Source organism: Symphalangus syndactylus, chromosome 13, assembly GCF_028878055.3.
Source record: "Symphalangus syndactylus isolate Jambi chromosome 13, NHGRI_mSymSyn1-v2.1_pri, whole genome shotgun sequence".
NCBI lineage: Eukaryota > Metazoa > Chordata > Mammalia > Primates > Hylobatidae > Symphalangus > Symphalangus syndactylus.
In genome coordinates this window covers 67,445,027-67,465,255 of record NC_072435.2, presented here as the reverse complement: position 1 = coordinate 67,465,255, position 20,229 = coordinate 67,445,027, and the positions used below count along the sequence as shown (strand labels likewise).

Below are 20,229 nucleotides of genomic sequence, written 5' to 3'. Positions count from 1 at the left end.
AGTACCTCTCACATAGAGGGGATTGATTTGGCCTTCCTTTTAGTAGATGGTCTGGTGACTAGAACATAACACCCACCAACCACTATGCCCTGTATTTCCATTTTTCTAAGAAAGACAATTGTGGAATGGCTCAGAGCCCACTTGCCACAGTTCAATTTTATATATATATATATATAAAGATATATAAAATAATCATAAGTCTGTAAATGAGGTATTTAATGAGGTATTTTCATTCCTATTTTTCAGACAACTAAAATGAAACCCTGAAAGTGTCAATAATTCTATAGCGATCACCCAGTAAGTAGAGATATCAGAATTTGTACTTCTGTTTACATGATGTCAATGCCCATGTTCTCTCTCCTATACTCTGGGAGACAAGTTTTATTTAAAGGTGCCCTAATGAAAACCAGATCATCCTAAGAGTTACGCTGAAAAACTGGGACAACAAAAGTCTTATCCAGTTATCTAAGCTGCCTCTCATCGTAAGTTGAATTCACTTTGATTTTCTTTTTCCATGGAACAAACCAGTGAGTAACCTACTGTTTACAGAATGAATCTCAAGTTGTCACCTGGAATCTAATTAAACACTTCTGTCGAGCAATTTTGCTGGCCACATCTCACTGGAATCAAGTCACACCACTCCCAACATTAGAGGAGTATAAACAGGTCAGATGCCCCATATTTCTGTAGAACACGAAGGACAGAAAGACACAAATAGTACAGACACACCGTGTTTCATTGCACTTCACTTTATTACACTTCACAAATACTGCATTTTTTAGAAATTGAAGGTTTGTGGCAACCCTACATCGAGCAAGCCTGTCAGCACCATTTTTCGAACAATATGTCTTCACTTTCAGTCTCTGTGTCACATCTTGATGATTCTTGCAATCTTTCAAACGTTTTTATTATTATTATATGTTATGGTGATCTCCGACCAGTGATCTTTGGTGTTAGCATTGTAATTGTTTGGGGGTGCCATGAATCACACCTATATAAGACAAATTAAATCAAGAAGTGTTATATGTGCTCTGACTTCCCCACCAATCAACCATTCTCCCATCTCTCTCCCTATCCTCAAACCTACTCTTTGCTGAGACAAAACAATATTGAAATTAGGTCAATTAATATTCCTACAATGACCTCTAAGTGTTCAAGTGAAAGGAAGAGTCACACATCTCTCACTTTCAATTAAAAGCTAGAAATGATTATGCTTAGTGAGGAAGGCATATCAAAAACCAAGATAGCCCAAAAGCTGAACTTCTTGTACCAGTTGACCAAGTAGGGAATGCAAAGAAAATATTCTTGAAGGAAATTAAAAGTTCTACTCTAGTGAACACACAAATGATAGGAAAGTTAAACAGCGTTATTACTGGTATGCAGAAAGTGTGGGTGGTCTGGATAGAAGACCAAACCAGCCACAACATTCCCTTAAGCCAGAGCCTAATCCAGAGCAAGGTCCTAACTCTGTTCAATTCTTTTGAGGCTGAATGAAGTAAGGAAGGTGCAGAAGAAAAATATGAAGCTAGAAGTTGTTTCATGAGACATAAGGAAAGGAGCCATCACCATCATATTAAAGTGCAAGGTGAAGCAGCAAGTGCTGAGGGAGAAACTGCAGCAAAGTTATACAGATCTAGCCAGGATTATGGATGAAGTTTGCTACACCAAACCACAGGTTTTTCATGTAGACAAAATAGCCTTCTGTCAGAAGACAATTCCATGTAGGACTTTCACAGCTAGAGAGGAGAAGTCAAAGCTTCAAAGGACAAGCTGACTATTTTGTTATGCAGCTGGTGACTGTTAAGGTGAAGCTAATGCTCATTAACCACAGCAAAAAAAAATCTTAGGGCCCTTAAGACTCATGCTAATTCTACTCTACCTGTGCTCTAGAAATGTAACAAAATCTAGATGAAAGAGCATTTACTTATAGCATTGTTTACTGAATATTTTAAGCCTATTGTTGAGAACTACTGCTCAGAAAAAGAGACTCCTTTCAAAACACTACTGCTTGTTGACAATGTACCTGGTTACCCAAGAGCTCTGATGAAGATATACAAGGAAATAATATTGCTTTCAGGCCGGCTAATACAACATTCATTCTGCAGCCCATGGATCAAGTAGTAATTTTGACTTTTAAGTCTTATTATTTAAGACACACATTTCATAAGACTATTGCTGCCATAGATTGTGATTTATCAGACAGATCTGGGCAAAGTAAATGAAAAACCTTCTGGAAAGGATTTAGTATTTTAGATGTCATTAAGTATATTTGTGATTTATGGGAGGAGGTCAAAATACCAACATTAAGAGAAGTATGGAAGAAGTTGATTGCAGCCCTCATGGATGACTTTTTAGGGGTTCAAGACTCCAGTGGAGGAAGCAACTTCAGAAGTGGGGGAAATAACAAGAATTAGAATTAGAAGTGGAGTCTTAGGATGTAACTACATTGCTGCAAACTCATGATAAAACTTGAACAGATGAGGAATTGCATTTTATGGATGAGCAAAGCAAGTGTTTTCTTGAGATGGAACTGACTGTTGGTGAATATGCTATGAACTATTGAAATGACAACAAAGGATTTAGAATATTTCATAAACATTAGTCTTAAATCAAGAGCAAGATTTAAGAGGATTGACTCCAATTCTAAAAGTTCTACCATGGGTAAAATGCTATGAACAGCATTGTATGCTACATAGAAATATTTCATAAAAGGAAAAGTCAATTAATATGGCAAACTTTATGGTTGTCTTATTTTAAGAACTTGCCACAGCCACCCCAACCTTCAGCAACCGCCACCCTGATCAGTCAGCAGCCATCAACATCAAGGCAAGACCTTCCACCAGCGATAAGATTATGATTCACTGAAGGCTCAGATGACTGTTAGCATCTGTTAGCAATAAAGTATTTTTAATTATGATATCTACATTTTTAGACGTAATGCTATTGCATACTTACTAGACTACAGTGTACTATAAATAAAACTTTTACGTACATTGAAAATACAAAAAAAAATTTGTGTGACTCACTTTATTGCTATATTTGTTTGATTGCAGTGGTCTGGAACCAAACCCACAATATATCTGAGGTTTGCCTGTACTTCTTCAGGAAGTTATGATTCCCAGAACCAACTGAAAAAGTGTGAAGAAAGCAAATCTAAAATCCTCTACCCCTTCTCTCTTGCTTTCATCATGGATGTTAGCACTTTTTTGATGCCAGTGATAGCATGCAGGAAAATGAGAGCAGAGAGGAGGGGTCATTCATTAGCTCATGGTCCTAGAAAGTCTAAAAGTACATCTAGCTACACGCACAGCTAAATCTGTGAGCTTGGCAATGTCATTAAGACACTGTCTCTATCTTTTTTTTTTTTTTTTTTTTTTTTTTTGAGACGGAGTCTTGCCCTGTCACCCAGGCTGGAGTGCAGTGGCGCAATCTCGGCTCACTGCAAGCTCCGCCTCCCGGGTTCACGCCATTCTCCTGCCTCAGCCTCTCCGAGTAGCTGGGACTACAGGCGCCCGCCACCACACCCGGCTAATTTTTTGTATTTTTTTTAGTAGAGACGGGGTTTCACCGTGGTCTCGATCTCTTGACCTCGTGATCCACCCACCTCGGCCTCCCAAAGTGCTGGGATTACAAGCGTGAGCCACTGCGCCTGGCCCACTGTCTCTATCTTTTACTCTTGGCCTTACATTCTCTATTTGGCGGTCCAGGGAAGTTCCAGACTCACTTTCTACCACCTTACAATTACAGAAGAAAGCAGCATTATCTCTTTCTCAATGGTTTCAGAAAAGTCCAGGGTTTGGCTTTAATTGGCCCAACCTAGGTCCTGGCCTACCCATGAACCAATCATTGTGACCAGAAGAATATAATAGCTCACTGATTAAACATTGGTCATAAGCCCACCCCTAGAACTGAGAAGTGGAATCAGCCCCACCCAAAGTAAGGAATAAGAGCCAGGGACAGGATTCACAAAAGGAAAACTATGGTGCAATTATAGGACAATGAAGGTATGGATACTGGGCTAACAACAGCTGGTCGGTATGATCAGAGAGACAATCATCCTAAAAGACATATTTCCAACATGGAAAAATAGCCACCGTCCAGGTTAGGAGTTTGTAGGAGCTATGGGGCTTTTTCCCTGTGTTCTCAGGCAGAAGCTCAAGAGGCAGACTCAGTCTGGCAATTAGCTGTCAGCTCATCACCAGTTCAAATGTCCTGGAGTGGGCCCTGCTGATGATCTGTACTTGCAGTAATCATTTGGCTGGGTGAATCAAATTATACTTTCCAATGCCTCTTCAAATCAGGATTGCTATGTCTGCACTCATTTTCAGCAGTATTACCGTGCAAGTTATTTTCTTTGATGTGGACTCTACGTGGGCAAGGGAGAAATTTAGGCTTCTTTTAAGTTCTGCTCAACAGGAAAGACCAAAAAGTTTTAGAGATTTGCAAGGAGACTAATTAGGATCCATTCCAATTTAATGGCTAGGTTTTCACACTGAAATGGATAGGGAAACACGTTCTGCCCTTGCAAGGTAGAGATTTTTCTAACAAGTAGCTATCTAACTTGGAAACCTCATTCTTTCATAATGCCATGTGCAGTAATCAATCAGATGTAATGATCAAAAGAAAGTTTGCCTCAATCAATCCTGATAAACAAATAACTGCTATAGCGGCAAATCTAATGTGTTCTTCACTTCAAATTCACTTGCCAATAATTGGCCTCATTAGCGTCTGTGAAGTTAGCTGTTCGCTAAAATTGGGCAAGCTGTACATTAGATGTGTTCAGTGGTTTGCAAACCTTTGGGAATAATAGACCTACTGAATCAGCAATCTTGCTAGTTCCATGCAAATGAACAAGCTAAAAAGCAAGGAGACTGCAAGAGATCTAGGAGTGAAGGAGGGACCAGAAACTTCCTCCCACCTACCTGTAATTAATATTATCTTTCTCAACCTGTAAACTAAGGACTAGTTTTGTACCGTTTTTCAAAGATTTGATTTTGACAGAAAATGAACTTGATTTCTTTGTGCCATCTAGCTTTCAAATTACCCTGCCCACATCTGTCAGATATTTTTGTTGTTCAATTATAAAAACTGTATCCAGACTGGATTATGAGAATGCTGTTTGCAGGCACCATAACCACAGATGCCCCTGGGTTGAACATCAGGCTCACTGCAATCTTCCCAAAGAAGGAAATATACTTCCAGCTGCTGCACCAGACCCATTCTTCTTGGAAAGAGGACAAAATCACAGCAGGTGAACCTTTTCTGGAATATCTGAACTATGCATTTGGGGAGATGGGAGGCAGAGATAAGAATCGAAATAGACTTAACTAATCCACTAACATTTATATGGCTTATTCCTACAGAAATAGCAGAGTGAACAGTGAACACAACTATTCAGTTTGCCTGGAGGTAAGAGAGGTTTTTTTTCCTGAATTACCCGATATGTCAGCACCACCAACATTCACCAATAATATCTCATTTTCTGTGTCATTTTTGCTTCTGTTGTCAATATCTGTGAGTCACAAGAAAAAAAAAATGCATTTGCTTTTCAGTGTAGCTTTTTTCCCTTAAAAGCTGGCCAGAGAAAGTTTGACATGATGTTTGTCAAAGGAAGCTTTAAGTATTTGTGAAAGACACAGGATATGTTTGGATGCCTTCTTTTCCAGCCAAATGAGAATCAACCCAGGTACAGATCATTCCAGTTTCTCTGTTTTTCACCTGATGGTGCCCACCCTCTTAACTTTGTAACTTATTTAATTACAACTATTTTTAATAACATCCACCATGATCAAGTAAGATATTGACTTTGCAGATCCCCAATATTGCTATGGCCTCTTAATTTGTTTCACTACTTCTACTCTTATTCCCACACCCACCCTTTAACCCCACTACACTCCCTTTCCACAGAGCAGCCTGAGTAAGCTCTTAAAAACGTAAATCAGATCTTGTCACTGTCTTCCTTACATCCCTCCAGTGACCTTCCGCTGCACAGAGAGTGCACCTGACCTCTTGTGGAATCCTGTACTATTATCTCGTCTTTGTCTTCCATGCTGCCCTCATATAATTCCACTCCCCCCGCTGACAATCTGTCTCTTCCTCAAACATAAACCCAATTTGGATTTGGAGCCTTCGGTCCTTGTTCCCTCTTCTGAGAACACGCTAACCATGGCCCTTTTCAGGCCCAGCTCCATCTCATCCCTGGTTCTTGGTCAAATGCCACCTGCTCAGAAAGGCCTTTCCAGTCCCCCGACACCATCTCCCCATTTCTCTTTATCAAATCATTGTGATTATTTTCTTCATAGAACTTGCTGTGATTTCAACTCATTTGTTTTTTGTTTTGTTTTGTTTTGCCTGTATCTCCCTCTAGAATGGAGGTTCAAAGTGGGTATAAACCTCCTCTGCTTTATTCACCACTACATCCTCAGTGTCTAAAACAATGCTGATGTTGTGCCTGACATGTTCCAAGAAACTGGATGAATGTCTTGAAACTCCAAGTCGCATTATAAAGAACCACCATTTTATGTTCTAGAACTGGTTTTATTTCAAACATTTGCAAATCTAATATTACAAGAAGCAATCCCCCATTGTTAATTCCCTTGACTCTCCCCAGAACATGACAATTTGCATAAGAATCATTTCCCAAAAGGAAAAAAAAAAACCTCAGACACACCAGAAAACTCTGGACTGCTTTCTTCTTCATTATAAGTAAGACAAGTTCGTGAGAATAAACATCAAGACTTGATTCTTTAGAAGTTGAAAATTAGATCAAATGAATTGGAGGACAACTACATCTTGTGTTAATGTTTTCCTCCTCGAATGAAGAAAATGAGGTGATGCGAGCCATGACTCCATTTGAAAATGAAACTCTGTATTTCTATTCTATTTCATGTTAAAGCACACTGTTTTTCACTGTAGACTTTCCATGTTGGTAAATGTTGCAATACTTCACAATCATTAGGCTCAGGCCCATTTACTATAAGCAAGCAAGACAAGCACAGATATATCATGACTAAAAAGCATCATCTGTAAATTACACAGTAAATAAATGAGACTAAGTCAGAAACCCAAGTCTCACAACTTTCACCACTAACGTGGAAGAAAAAAAAAAAGAAGAAATTTCAGTTCAAATTTTCCCACTCTTAAAAGGTATAATTTATGAATAGTCTATTATGCTTTTATTATGCCAAATAAAATGAACATTCAAGAATATACTGTATGCCATATTCTAACTCATAATAGACTAAAATGCTTCAAGAATAAAACTGGACTAATCAGATTTTGGCTATCTTTTGCAAAGTGTGACATGTAAGCACCCTGGTCCTGCCAGGAATTTTGTGTTGATTTCTGATTAGCTGATTACAGAAGTCAGCAGCAAAGCCATAATAAAGTAACAACTCACAGTGAGATGACAGTGAGCAAGTGTCTTTAAATTTATAATTGCCCTTGGATCTATTTAATTTAGCTTTAAGTCATGAAGCATAATTGAGATAAATGGTTACACTGAGCAGGTATCAAATATGACAAGAAGCTGGCTGTGATTATTTTGTTACACTATTTCCTTACAGGGAATTTTTCTGCCAACACTTTTCCTATGATGGCTATTAAATTTTATAGGATTTTTCCCACCATTAGCTGTAATGGCATTTGCATGTTAAATGCTCACAACAAATGAAAACCATGAATCCATTGTTTCACAGGGGGAAAACCACGGTTACTGCTATTCCAAACGGAGAACAAATCTAAAAAGAATCAAGTAATTCCACTTCCTTGTATGATACCTATATAAGCTCTGTGGGAAAGCCCATTTACTTTGCAACTCTTTTATTTTTGAAACAAGATAGATTTTTGCACATATTAGAAAACTGGATTCCACTACAAGCCAAGCAGAAGACACCTCAAATGCTATTTTTTTGTTGAGGGAATTTGTTTTCAATTAAATATAATTCTCTCTCAAGTATATTTAATTAAGAAGCTCTAATCTCATGGGACTGGAAGGGGAAAGCTTGATGGCTACTTGTAGGGGTTTTCTAATGAATATATATGACAGGACTCTAGGACTTGTGTCTAAAGCAATACCAAATTATGAAAACAACACCAAAGGCAGACATTGAGCATTTCTTTTTTTTTTTTTTTTTTTTTGAGACGGAGTCTCGCTCTGTCGCCCAGGCTGGAGTGCAGTGGCGCAATCTCGGCTCACTGCAAGCTCCGCCTCCCGGGTTCACGCCATTCTCCTGCCTCAGCCTCTCCGAGTAGCTGAGACTACAGGCGCCCGCCACCACGCCCGGCTAATTTTTTTTTTGTATTTTTAGTAGAGACGGGGTTTCACCGTGGTCTCGATCTCCTGACCTCGTGATCCGCCCGCCTCGGCCTCCCAAAGTGCTGGGATTACAAGCGTGAGCCACCGCGCCCGGCCGACATTGAGCATTTCTTAGCCAATTTTCTTCTCTGAGAAAATTCAGCAACCAGTTCTGAAAATTTGTGGATATGCTATTCTGGATTATGATTCTGGATTCTAATTTATAAGTAATTTATTCAGGGTCATCTAAAGCTAGCAAAGCAAGATATAAGAAGCTATATATTTATGGATCTATGAAACTATCAAAATATATGACTGCTTGATCAATCTAGATCTTTTAAATTTGGTTTAGCTTGTTCCTCATTTCTCCACCACCAATTTTTCAAGGCACTATTCCCTTCACCTGGAATAGCATTTATATTTTGTGACTCTCACATTCTATCCACCAAATTATTTCTCAAAATTCAGTTGTTCTGAGAATGCTTCAGAGATAAAAGATCCTCAATCGTTAAGACAACCAATATTCAAACCTCTAGGTTTTCATTTTAGTTTGATCTCTCCCTGATGTGTCTTTTAGCTCTTTCTCATGTTCTTTCTGAATATATTTAGTCCAAAGATTTCTGACCCTTAGTGGGCTCCATATAAGAGTATGAATTAGTTTAAAATTATACGTAATTTCTTACTAAAAGAACATTTTTGGAAATTGCTCAAGTAAATATTTTAAATTGCTAAAAGTTATTTTGTCATTTTTTTCTCTAGTTTTTCTTGCCCCCTCCTTCCCCCGTCCAGTGTTCCCTACTACCAAATGCAGAATCAGAAGAACAGTAGTTATGTTCAGTGAGGGAATCCAAAGAAATTCATTCACTCTCAGCAGTTTTTGTTCACTTAACCACTTAATTTCATCTTTTACTGCAAAGACCACCAAAACTTTGTGTTGCATCACCACTGTTTACCCAAAGTTGCCCAAACTTTAGGGAAGTGGAAAACCTTCCATAGATTTGGCCTGATTTGCAGCTGTGAGGGGAAACAACATATATACAGTCGGCAACCCTTGACCACAAACCAAGTTCTATTTACTGATAAACATTAGTTTGGACAGGCATTATTTCCCATCTCCAATGACATATTAACACATGCACACACCAAGATGAAGTTTCCCATCTCGGATGACACAGAAACACATGCAAGCGCTGGGACGAATTTATCAGCAAAACAAAACGAAAGTGCAATGGACTGTGAATGTCAGTGTACAACTCACTGTACTGCTTCAGGCAAATCACAACTTCTCTGTGACTCAATTTCCGCATCTCTGAAATCAAAGATGATCTCTATAGCTCGTGATTTTATTCTCCTCTGACCAGAAAAAAATTGTTTAAACACCTGAACATGATAATTTACTTTATTCCAGCATAAAATTCATAGTCCCAAGATTGATTGTCCACCGTTTAGTCTTTCCTAATGTCCTTTCCGGAAGTACTATCTTCCAAAATACTTCAAGAAGCTTGTCATAATTCAGGTTCTACAAGGTCAGCGCAACCTACATAATTCCATTTGTAAAAAGGTGCTTTCTTGCATTGTGTAAATACTCAACCTAAAAATCATTCCAACTGCTGTGCTACCTCAACAATTTTTGAAACAGAATATTGAACCTTCGTTATTGTGATGGGAAGTTTCCTACAATTCTGGGTTTATCTCAGATAATGCGTGAAAACACTGATAGTATTGAAAATGGAAACAGCTTCACTGCTTTTTTTCATTTTATCTAATGAACACAGAGGAAAGGCTTGGATCTGAAAAAGACAAGGGCATAAATTAGACTCATAAGAGGCCTATTTGTTACAAATTTTAAGTAGATGCAGTTTGGTTAAGGACACTAAGCAGGAATGTCAAATCTTTTTAAGATGTTTAAACATATTACATTATTTCATACAATGAGTGGTTATCTGCCATTGGATTTCTTATGGTGCTTTATATATTAACACAGTGAGTTACAAGATGGTATAGATATACAGAATTGCATGCTTATTAGCCAAGCCGTGACACAGAAGGTTATTTGTGTTATATGACATTGACTGAATTGCTGTTAAGCCCCAAAAAGATCATGCTGGCAACAACATCAGTTCAGGCATCAAATCCCCAGATATTGGTTCATTTTGTTTAAGGCATCACACACTGTGTTCAAGTCGCTGCGAAGGTCCTGCACCACATTTTCAATACTTCTGGTGTCTTTCAGAATTTCAATACTCTGTGTGTAGGGATTGAAGTATACTGAGAAGGGACGTGCAATTGACTTTGCAAAGTCCCTGCAGAATAAACAGAAACAGAAAGAGATGTGATCAACCCTCACTGGTACAAGAGATAGATAAAAGGAAGGAATAGAGACAGAAAAATAAAAAGTTATTTGCTCTAGCTAGGAGAAAAAAAAGTTTACCTCATCTTTTCTTTGGCTTCTTCAAAACTTTCTGAAACAAAGTAGGCTTCCTGGAAGGTGGTGATAAGGCATTCCTGTAAGCAAGTTGTCTTTGGGTCAAAGGCTTTCACACATGCCTTGTCAGAAAGGGCATGCTGCAAAATATACCACAAAACCCGTTAAACTCTGTAATGAGACTTCCAAAGTGCCATGACATCACGTTTTTACAACACATGTGATAGCTCGGTAATCCTACAGAGCTGCTCAGTTACTAGTCTGTCATGAAATATAGAACTCTCCTGTGTGCAGGGTAAATTGGACACTAGGATTTTGTTTGTTTGTTTGGTTTGTTTTTTTAAGTATACTAGGTACTGTGGGAGAAAATGAGATTGTGGTATTATTTAATTTATTACCAGCCAAATTCATACTGAAGGACAGTTCAGAGCTATTCCCCCACAGAAATGGGATTTTAAATCTATGCTATGAATAGAAGCAGGGACAGCATAAATATGCTCCTAAATTTATTGCTATAAGCAATGTACTAAAATTTCACTTAAATGGCAGAAGTAATAATTATCTGCGTGGAGAGGTAATTGGGGCTCTGACTAAACTATTTTTCGACTCATTGCGAGATATTTTGAGGCCAGGTACTGTGTATCAACAGAGTCTGGAGTGGGCCTGTATATTTGAGGATACTTACAAAGCATTCATTTACCTTCCACCAAGTACAGCAGAGCAATATATAGCAGATAAATATTGCCACTTGAGGAAAAAAGGAGCTAATATTAATAGAGTTATGCCAAGAGCAGGTATTAGAAAAACAGGAAAGCTGGTGTAATTACTCTTTGAACCATCATTAGCTCCGTTCAGCTCACTACATGACTGGCACTAAGAACAGCAGGGAACAATGAATGACTATATTCTCAAGATAAATTCAGGGATGTTAAAAGTTAGTGGTCATTTCCTGCCATGTGCTGCCTATTTATAGACCCTAGATTGATGGTTCTAAAAATGCAATGTGCATAAGAATCACTGAGGAGCTTATGAAAATGCAGATATCCAGGGTCTCAATTTCATTTGGCAGGTCTGGATGAAACCTAGAAATCTTCATTTTAAAGGCATCCAAGGTGACTCCAACATAAGTGGTTGTGAACTATATATTGAGAAATACTCCTCTTGATTCTTTTTCTTAATTTAAGGGGGAAATTAGTTGGGAGAGAGAGGCAGAGAGAAAAAATGGGGTAGCAGAAACTGCCATGAACTGGGAGTTGGAAAACTGGGTCTTTAGTCCAGGTCTAACTGGGTAACCTCAGCAATCATTCAACCTCCCTGTGCCTCCATTTCCTCAACTGTAAATGAGAGTTTTAGATGGGAAGATTCTGAAGACAATCTCTATCCCAGCCTCTGGATTCCACCCATTATACTTTTCTACCTTCTCAGCCTCTAACAGCTAAGGTTTCCTGGAGAAATTCTGAAAACGCTTTCCTGTTCAATATTCTTCGTGCATTCCTCCAACAATTTCAAAATGCATGGAATGATTTACAGCCCTCCATGAAGAAGTCTGTGGTTCCCTAAGTCTGAAATGCAATTGAGAACCAAAAGACTGACATGTAAGAGAAAGGGCACCCTGCATGTGATTTGCTTTCCTGTAAAGTTCCGTTGTCCAGATAAATGCATATATGAATCACAGAATGCAGAGGGCCTCTCAGCGTGAACTCATTTTTTTTGGCCCACGGAACAACTTCATTATAAGGAGAAGGTCACTACGCCTGCAAATGCATTTGTGCTAGATTCAATGCAGGGCAGTAAACATCAAGGGATTTGGGTTCCACATGACCAATAATTCTGTCCACAATTTTAGAAACATATTCACAGTTTCAAGAAACAAAATGTCCCTTTATGAAAGCTGTTGCTCCTCTGCAAACAATTGGCCTCCTATTGGCTTGCCATGATTTTCAGAATTCGAATTAGCTTTCTTTGCATCCATACACTCTGGTTACATTTAATGTACTATGTTGTTCTAATAGTCCATTCATCCATCAGTACATATGGAAAGAAGGACTGTGGCTGGCTCAATGTGTTCAGTCTTCCTACTCTCTCATCCCTGCATTCAGGGGCATGGCCAGAGTGGTAGCAGAACAGGCTGTAAGAACATTAAAGCCATGGCTCCCTTGGGACATCCTTGCTAAGCTAAAGACGTTTCACTGGGTCAAGGACAAGCACAAGAAAGAAGTGAAACTCATCTGTTTGTGTCTCCATTGCTTCTATAAGACATTACCAACCTTAGCAGTCACTATGTATAGAGGATGCCTCCAGAGGTGTGTATGCAATGACAGAGACTGAAATCAGTGTGGTTTTGGAAAAAAAAAAAAATCATTTTGTGACAATTCCACTGGATAGCCAGATACTTATCTAGTCATTTTAACAGCTAAAAAGGATTAAAGTCGATCAAGAAAAGGCCCAGAGCATACGGCGCTCTGCCCCAGACTTCAAGAAAAACCAGTGGGTTCACACACATGTAATTTGAGGCAGACCATTAGGCAATATAGATCACACTTGACCAATGTATTTAAAGGAAAAACTTAATTGTCTTAAGTTCTCAAAAATGCAGCCTACCCTCAGGAGCCTGCTATGCGTGTGATATGCTGGTTACCTGCTGGAGACCTTTCCACCCATGGAGTATGGGACCAGTGCTGCTGTTTGGCTGTTAATGAATATGCGGGTAATAATGGTACCCATGGATTAGCCTGGAGAATGGCAAGAACCTGGAGATGGGGGAGCAGCCAGTGAATGAAGCCAACAAATGAAGTGATGATCACCCATATAAATGGCCTCATTTACCTGACCATGAGCTGACTGTGTGCTGAGTTCCAGGAACATCCATGCAGCCCACGAAGTCTCCTATCTCTGAATACTACAGTGTGTCCCAAGGGGTATAAAATAGCATCAATGTCTTTGATTCCAACTTCTATTGCCCACTGGAGAAGTCCAACTGAGTTTGCTTCTCATTTTCTATCCAGGTCTCTCTCTAAGCTCCTCAGTTTTGGGGAGCAGCTATTGTACCCTCTTCTCTATGTCCAGACTGGATTCTCTGTAAACATTGAACCAAACTACTTGATGTCCCCAGGGAACTCTGCAGTAATTCCTTCTCGAAATGTTAGCAGTCTGATATCCTGAAGTTTGCAAGAATTAATCCAACTTCCTGCAGAGAGAGCTTTATAATGCTGACAGAATCTGGTTGACGATCTTTTACTTTGAAGCCATTTTTAAAGTACAGGAATGCTTGAGAGTCACCTTCTCTCATCAGAACACCCTCTAAAAGGACTATTTTGGATTTACCCATAGTGCTAGAGACAAGGGCACAGGGCTGGGAACCAGGAGACTTGGGTTCTAAATGTAGCTGTCCCCAGAGGCTAGACATATAATATCAAATGAGTGAAACTACCCCATGTTGGGCTGCAGCTTTATCTTTGATAAACTGAAAAGATTGACCTAGATGAATTCTAAGACTCTTCTTGAAATATAATTTTAACAGGCTGCAAGTACATAGCACTCATACCACCTTTACCTCCCTCCACACCAGCCACAATAAATTGACTACAGCAGCCTTTCTCACTGGGCCTGCGGATGGACTTCCCACCCTTCTCCGCAGAGGCGGCTACTACCAATTCATTGACTTTGGTGCACAAGTTAAGACTTATTTGCCATTCCATCTTTTTGAATATAAAAATTTATTTTCAATATCAAAAATTTCCCAGAATCCAACTATTAGTAGACAATACTGTAAGGTAATTAAAAATACAGGTCTTTATGGTTAAGAATACAGGTCTTTACAGTTTACAATTGAGGTTTAAATCTGACTCCATCTCTACCTAACTACGTGTCCTTGGGCAAATTACTTTACCTCTGTAAGCCTATTTGAGTATTCATCTGGAAAATGGAAATACTAATAGTCATATCTATAGGCTGGGGTTGTGGTCAAAATTAAATGAGGTAATGGATGCAAAGTGCCTGGCATGGGAAGTGCTCAGTATATTTAGTTATCATCACTAATTCAGTCCAGAGATGATGCTTTGTGTACATATGTGTTCAGCCACACCTTCCACCATGTGTGCAGTCCTTCTCCCTCAGGGGTCCGAAACCCATAGAGAATTAAACAGCCCCAGCTCTGAGGCTTTCAGGTCCTAGACTATGATAGTGCCTGCCCTGGGTTCATCAGTTTAAAATCTTCCTTCTTCTCAGATACCTGCTTTTGCAATGACAGTTATTATCTCACCTATTCTAAATGCAAACCTTGTGATCCTCACTGTCTATATTAGGACTGGTTAAAGTTGGAAAAAAAAAAAAAAACTCAAGTGTGAAGTCAGGTTTGTGAATAGTTTGGGCCCTAGATTCTGAATAAGACTTTGCAAACACTCTACACTCACATCACAATCATCTTTTCCCACATCAAAAGAACAACAAATATATACATAAGTATATGTATAAATGCATTATGTGTGTATATAATATTTTTGAGCCTCCCTCAAAGACCCATCCTGCTAAACAAGCACAATGTGACATCTGTATCCCCATTGCCAAATTAGGCAATGATGCTTTACACTTTTTTAAATTAGCAATTAGGCTTCACCAACTTGAATAAGCTGCAGGGTCGAGGGAACAACCTCCATCTTAAAGCAATCCTTCCACAAAAACCAAAGACACAGTTTCCAGCTCCCAACATCCAGCATTTCCTCTGTCATTACCAACACGGCTAACTTCATGAGAAGACAGAGCAGGAGGAAGGGACTCGAAAGCCATCTGAACAGGGTAAACATGTGAGAGCTCAGCAGCAGCGAGTCCTTACTCTAGTCACACCATTGACCAAACAGATGACATCAGAGAACCTGCAAGGCCCCTGGGCCTCTTCTATACAGACGAGCAGTCATTCTGACCACCTCCCAGAGTTGCTGCAAGTGTTAATAAATACAAATTGCTTGTAATAAATATAAAGCTATTCTGAGAATACTGATTAATAGCTATATCAAGGCAACACAATAAATTTGCCATACAAGATATCCTAAAACTAAAGCCAAAAAATAATAAGTAAATTTGTTTAAACCATCAGCTTTTTCAAAACCCAGAGAGCAAAACAGATGTATTTATATGTAACATGTCAGCAACTACTATGGGGTGGATGCTAAAAAAAAAAAAAAAAAAAAAAATCTAATCTCTGGCCTGAAAGATATAAATACCTAGACCTTACCCCTACTCATGAAAAAGGAGTAGAAATTGCCTTTTGCTTTTGAGATGGGTTAATTTTTTGATATAAGACTCAGCCAGTTCATTGACTAGCCATCATTTCCTCACCACCTAAACTGAACAAACTTTACTGTCACTTCTCCAAGAGAATTGGACTCAACAAAGATCTGTATCATCACTTTCTTAGAATTTCTCTACTACCTTCCAAGTTCTTGAAATCTTGGACCATCAATTTTGTGTTTGTTCAACAAAATAAATGAATAAGCAAGCAAATAATACATCAAAAAATGATAGACATATGGTTAGATCAACTCAGGATAAAGAGAAAAAGTATGAAAGGAAAGACACAAGCTAGACTGTGGGTAAAGCAATTATCCTACTTTCAACCTTCTCTTTAAAGTCAGTGTTCCAGGTGACTCAGCTCATTGTTAATTGTTCTCCACAGTGATGAAAGGTGTGGAAAAGCCCCACCCAAATGCACTTTTTGGCATTCCTGTAAGTACACCACAGAACAGATGATTAAAATAAGAGCGGGGCAACCATTGCTGTGGGGCAAAATGTAGTGTTTATGTTTATAAGGTTTATGCTAACTTTTACAAGCTTTTCCATATTTATTTTGTTTCTATCTTCAAAAAGAATAAGTATTGTCAAAAGTTAAGAGGAAAAAAATGAAAGTTATCTGAACTATAGATATACCACTTGGAAGTACTTGGCCAGCTCTAAAGAGCAACATCTATGCCTCTGGAAAATTTAGCCCCTTATAGCACGAAGTATGGAACGTGTTCTGTTTAAGAAGAGAAGGTGATTGTGGATACTTATGTAAAAGTTATAAAGATGACACCAAAACCTCCAGCAACTCCATCTAAAAAGTTATAAAGATGACCCCAAAACCCTCCAGTAGCTGGGACTTACATTTGGGCTGCAGTTGGAACAGCATAAAATATTTTACTGCAAAAGGTAACTGCACTCAAAACTGTAAGCTTGTTTACACAGGAATTATGATAACACTATTAATAAAGTTATCCCTACGTGGGTCCAGGACTATCATTTTTTCATTCAAATAAAGGTTAAAAGTACTCAGAAGTGCTCTGAGAGGGCTCTGGGTACTTTCACAAGCACGGCAAGGAGAATGTGGGGGAAGAGATGCTAGGGAAAGCATCCTGTGTTACGTATTCTCTGTGAAAAATCAGAAGATATTTCACATAGAAAGTATTTCTGAATTGTAAAAATGGTCCAACATAGCAATCATAGGTGTGTTGAGGTATAGAAATTCGAGAATGGAAGAACGCTAATGACTGGAGGTAATGGACCAGAGCAAGAAGGTACTCTGTGAACAATGCCCTTCTTGGTACGTATTTCTGGCTGATTTCCATTTCCAGACAATTCTGTCCACACCAGTAGGAACAAAAACAACAGATTCATCCTAGTGCTGCCCACACATGCCTCATTAACCAGACCAGAAGACCCTGAGGAAAGTCAAGGCCATGAGACAGATCTGTTTCCTTTGTTTCTGGTGTAACTTATAAACCATCTCAGGAGGATGTAAATAGACGCAGCTCAAGAGCTACATCATTTTCTGACTCTTTTGTTCAGGGAAATCAAGAAACACTCTATAAAGTGCATGGTCTTATTGGGGATATGACATTATGTTGTTGCTGTGGGCTTTGCCCACTGCACTAAGATTAACACCAAATAGATTCTTTGTTGAGAATTTAGTTTTTTAAAAAATTACCACATTACATCAGGTCATCAGGTTTTTGTTAGGCTGAATATTATTATCCTCTTTTCCAGTGAACCCCAGACAGTTCTTTCAATGGACCAGGCTTCACCTAGAATCTTGAGGGTCCACACGTGGCTCTCCACTGACAGATTGGTGCACCCCATCCTTTCCTTATTTACCCTTTCCATTCCTCAAGAATCAGCATGGACAGCAGGGCCCTTGACAGGAAGGCTTCTCAGGCATGGCCTAATATGAGCCAGGCACATTTCTTTCATTGTCACACTTTTTGTATTATGTGATCGGTTGTTTATCTCTTGCACTAAAATGTACTGTAAACTTTTTGATGGCAGGGATCCCAGGGAGTGCAGCCTAGTGGTTAGGAGCTCAGATCCTAGAGCCTAGATGGCTGGGATTTGAGCCCAGATCATCACTTATTAACTGTGTGAGCTTAGGCAAGTTCCTTAATGTCTTTATGCCTCAGTTTTCCCATCTGTGATATAAATATCCCTTATCTCATTGGGTTCTTATGAGCATTACATGGGTTAATATGTCTAAAGCACTAGAAATATTGTCTATTTAAATGCTTGTTCTGGCTGTTATCATTATTTTCTTTTTTTTTTTCTTTTTCTTTTTTCTTTTTTTGGCAGAGTCTCCTCTGTTCCCAGGCTGGAATGCAGTGGTGCGATCTCGGCTCACTGCATTCTCCGCCTGCTGGGTTCAAGTGCTTGCCTCAGCCTCCCAAGTAGCTGGGATTACAGGTACCCGCCATCATGCCTGGCTAATTTTTGCATTTTTGTAGAAATGGAGTTTCACCATGTTGGCCAGGCTGATCTCGAACTCCTGACCTCAGGTGATCTGCCCACCTCAGCCTCCCAAAGTGCTGGGATTACAAACATGAGCCAATGCACCTGGCCTTTCTTCTTATTCTTCATCATTATTACTTGTCTTTATATCCCCAGTGACCGCCATAGTACATGGCACTAGGTGTTCAACCAAATGTTTGAGGAATGAATGAATGAACGAATGAAGTCATAAAATGACCAGACTCAATAAAACTACAATTACTTTGCATCTTTCAATAATGCAAATGGCCAAAAAGTACCAATAACTATGTATTTCCCATTTATATTACATGAGGATAATCAATGCTCAAAATAAAAACTCAAGAATGATCCACAATCCTGACCTTAGTCTGAATAGTCAAAGAAAGATTAAATTATTTTCAGTACTATTCTAGATTGTATATCACACTGCATTTAAAATTCACCAAAACTTGCTATGCTCCCATGGTATAAATGGCAATTCTTAAATGGGAGAATATTTAAATTATCAGAATATTCCAGTCTCAACATTTCTGAAAAAAAAATGACCATTTTATTGTACTTTATTGTATTTTACTGTATTTATTGTATTTTAAAACAAAAAATGACTTTCTTTATCTTATCTATCATTACACATAATAGATACCTCTCTGGTAATATACTTATTTGGTTTGTTTTTCCAAATTGTTTATGTCCACACATGTTTTAATGCACATTAATTTTGAAGATGCTGAAATAACATCAAACTCTCCTTTAGGAAGTAGAAGCTGGGGAGTCCAAAGGAGCCAGGGAGGTGATGGAAATCAGAGTAGCCAAGCCACACTCACAAGTGAATTTCAATCAGTTGGATCACTGCTAGCTCACGGCCCACTTTTCAGCACTAAATTTAGGCCAGCCATTTGTTACTCAAGATTTGGGCATACATTTGTCATTGCTGTTGATTTGTACACATGGCTGCTCATCCATTTGAGTCACACCACAAACCCAGAAAGGCATGACCCATTTTCAGAAGTGCAAAAAGTGAGGTCGGCACCCACATCCAAGGTGCCAAATCCTCTGTGTTAAATATTTATGGAGTATCTGTGAGTAGAAATGCTCAAACAAATCAATATTTTCCCTGACCTTGAACCAGTTTGCATAGGAAGGTTATTTTCATTCACAGCTTCATACCTTTAATTCTCCAATGGAGGAAAGGAGTCCTGCTCCATATGCCCGCAGTTGCCCTTCTTGCTTGCAAAGGCCGAACTCAATTGTGAAGAAATAGCACTGAAAAAAAATGAACACATATCCAGTGAACTGGTCAATGAGTTATTTGATAGGATAAAATGGCACCCAAATCAAAATGCTGTGTTGTGCATAATTTCTTCAATATTATCAATTTAAAGACATTTAAATCAAGAGCATTTATTGAAATCTATTCTCTTGCTCAGTATTCTCTCCCTAGGTTGAATGTATATGAAAAATGTATTAACTACTAAGAGTCTTATGCTTCCTGAATTCAGAAGTCCTATGAGTCAAATTATATCCCCTGCAATCATTTTAAAAACAAAAAACACAGATATAGAAATGAATAAATATATCACAATGATACCTCCATAACAATATGCTATATCTTTACCAAATTTTGTTTCAGTGACATAAATCAGTTTATGCAAATGTGGAAAAATAAGTTGGAATCCAGTAATCACTAACTGCTTTTGGCAGTTCGTTTATTTATTCAACAAATATTTGTTGGTGCCAG

The 20,229-nt window shown here is 38.7% G+C and overlaps 1 protein-coding gene across 1 annotated transcript in view; it reads right to left on the bottom strand.

Moving 5' to 3' along the window:
• Window positions 1-9,651: 9,651 nt before the first annotated feature.
• TPH2 (tryptophan hydroxylase 2) overlaps window positions 9,652-20,229 on the bottom strand; it is a 93,525-nt gene continuing 82,947 nt past the window's right edge. The window contains exons 9-11 of the mRNA XM_055235755.2: window positions 19,659-19,754; window positions 10,728-10,861; window positions 9,652-10,599 (exon numbers count right to left, since the gene is read on the bottom strand). Of these exons, the coding sequence (XP_055091730.1) occupies window positions 10,425-10,599; window positions 10,728-10,861; window positions 19,659-19,754 (405 nt within the window). The 3' untranslated portion in view covers window positions 9,652-10,424. The remainder of the gene's footprint in view (window positions 10,600-10,727; window positions 10,862-19,658; window positions 19,755-20,229) is intronic.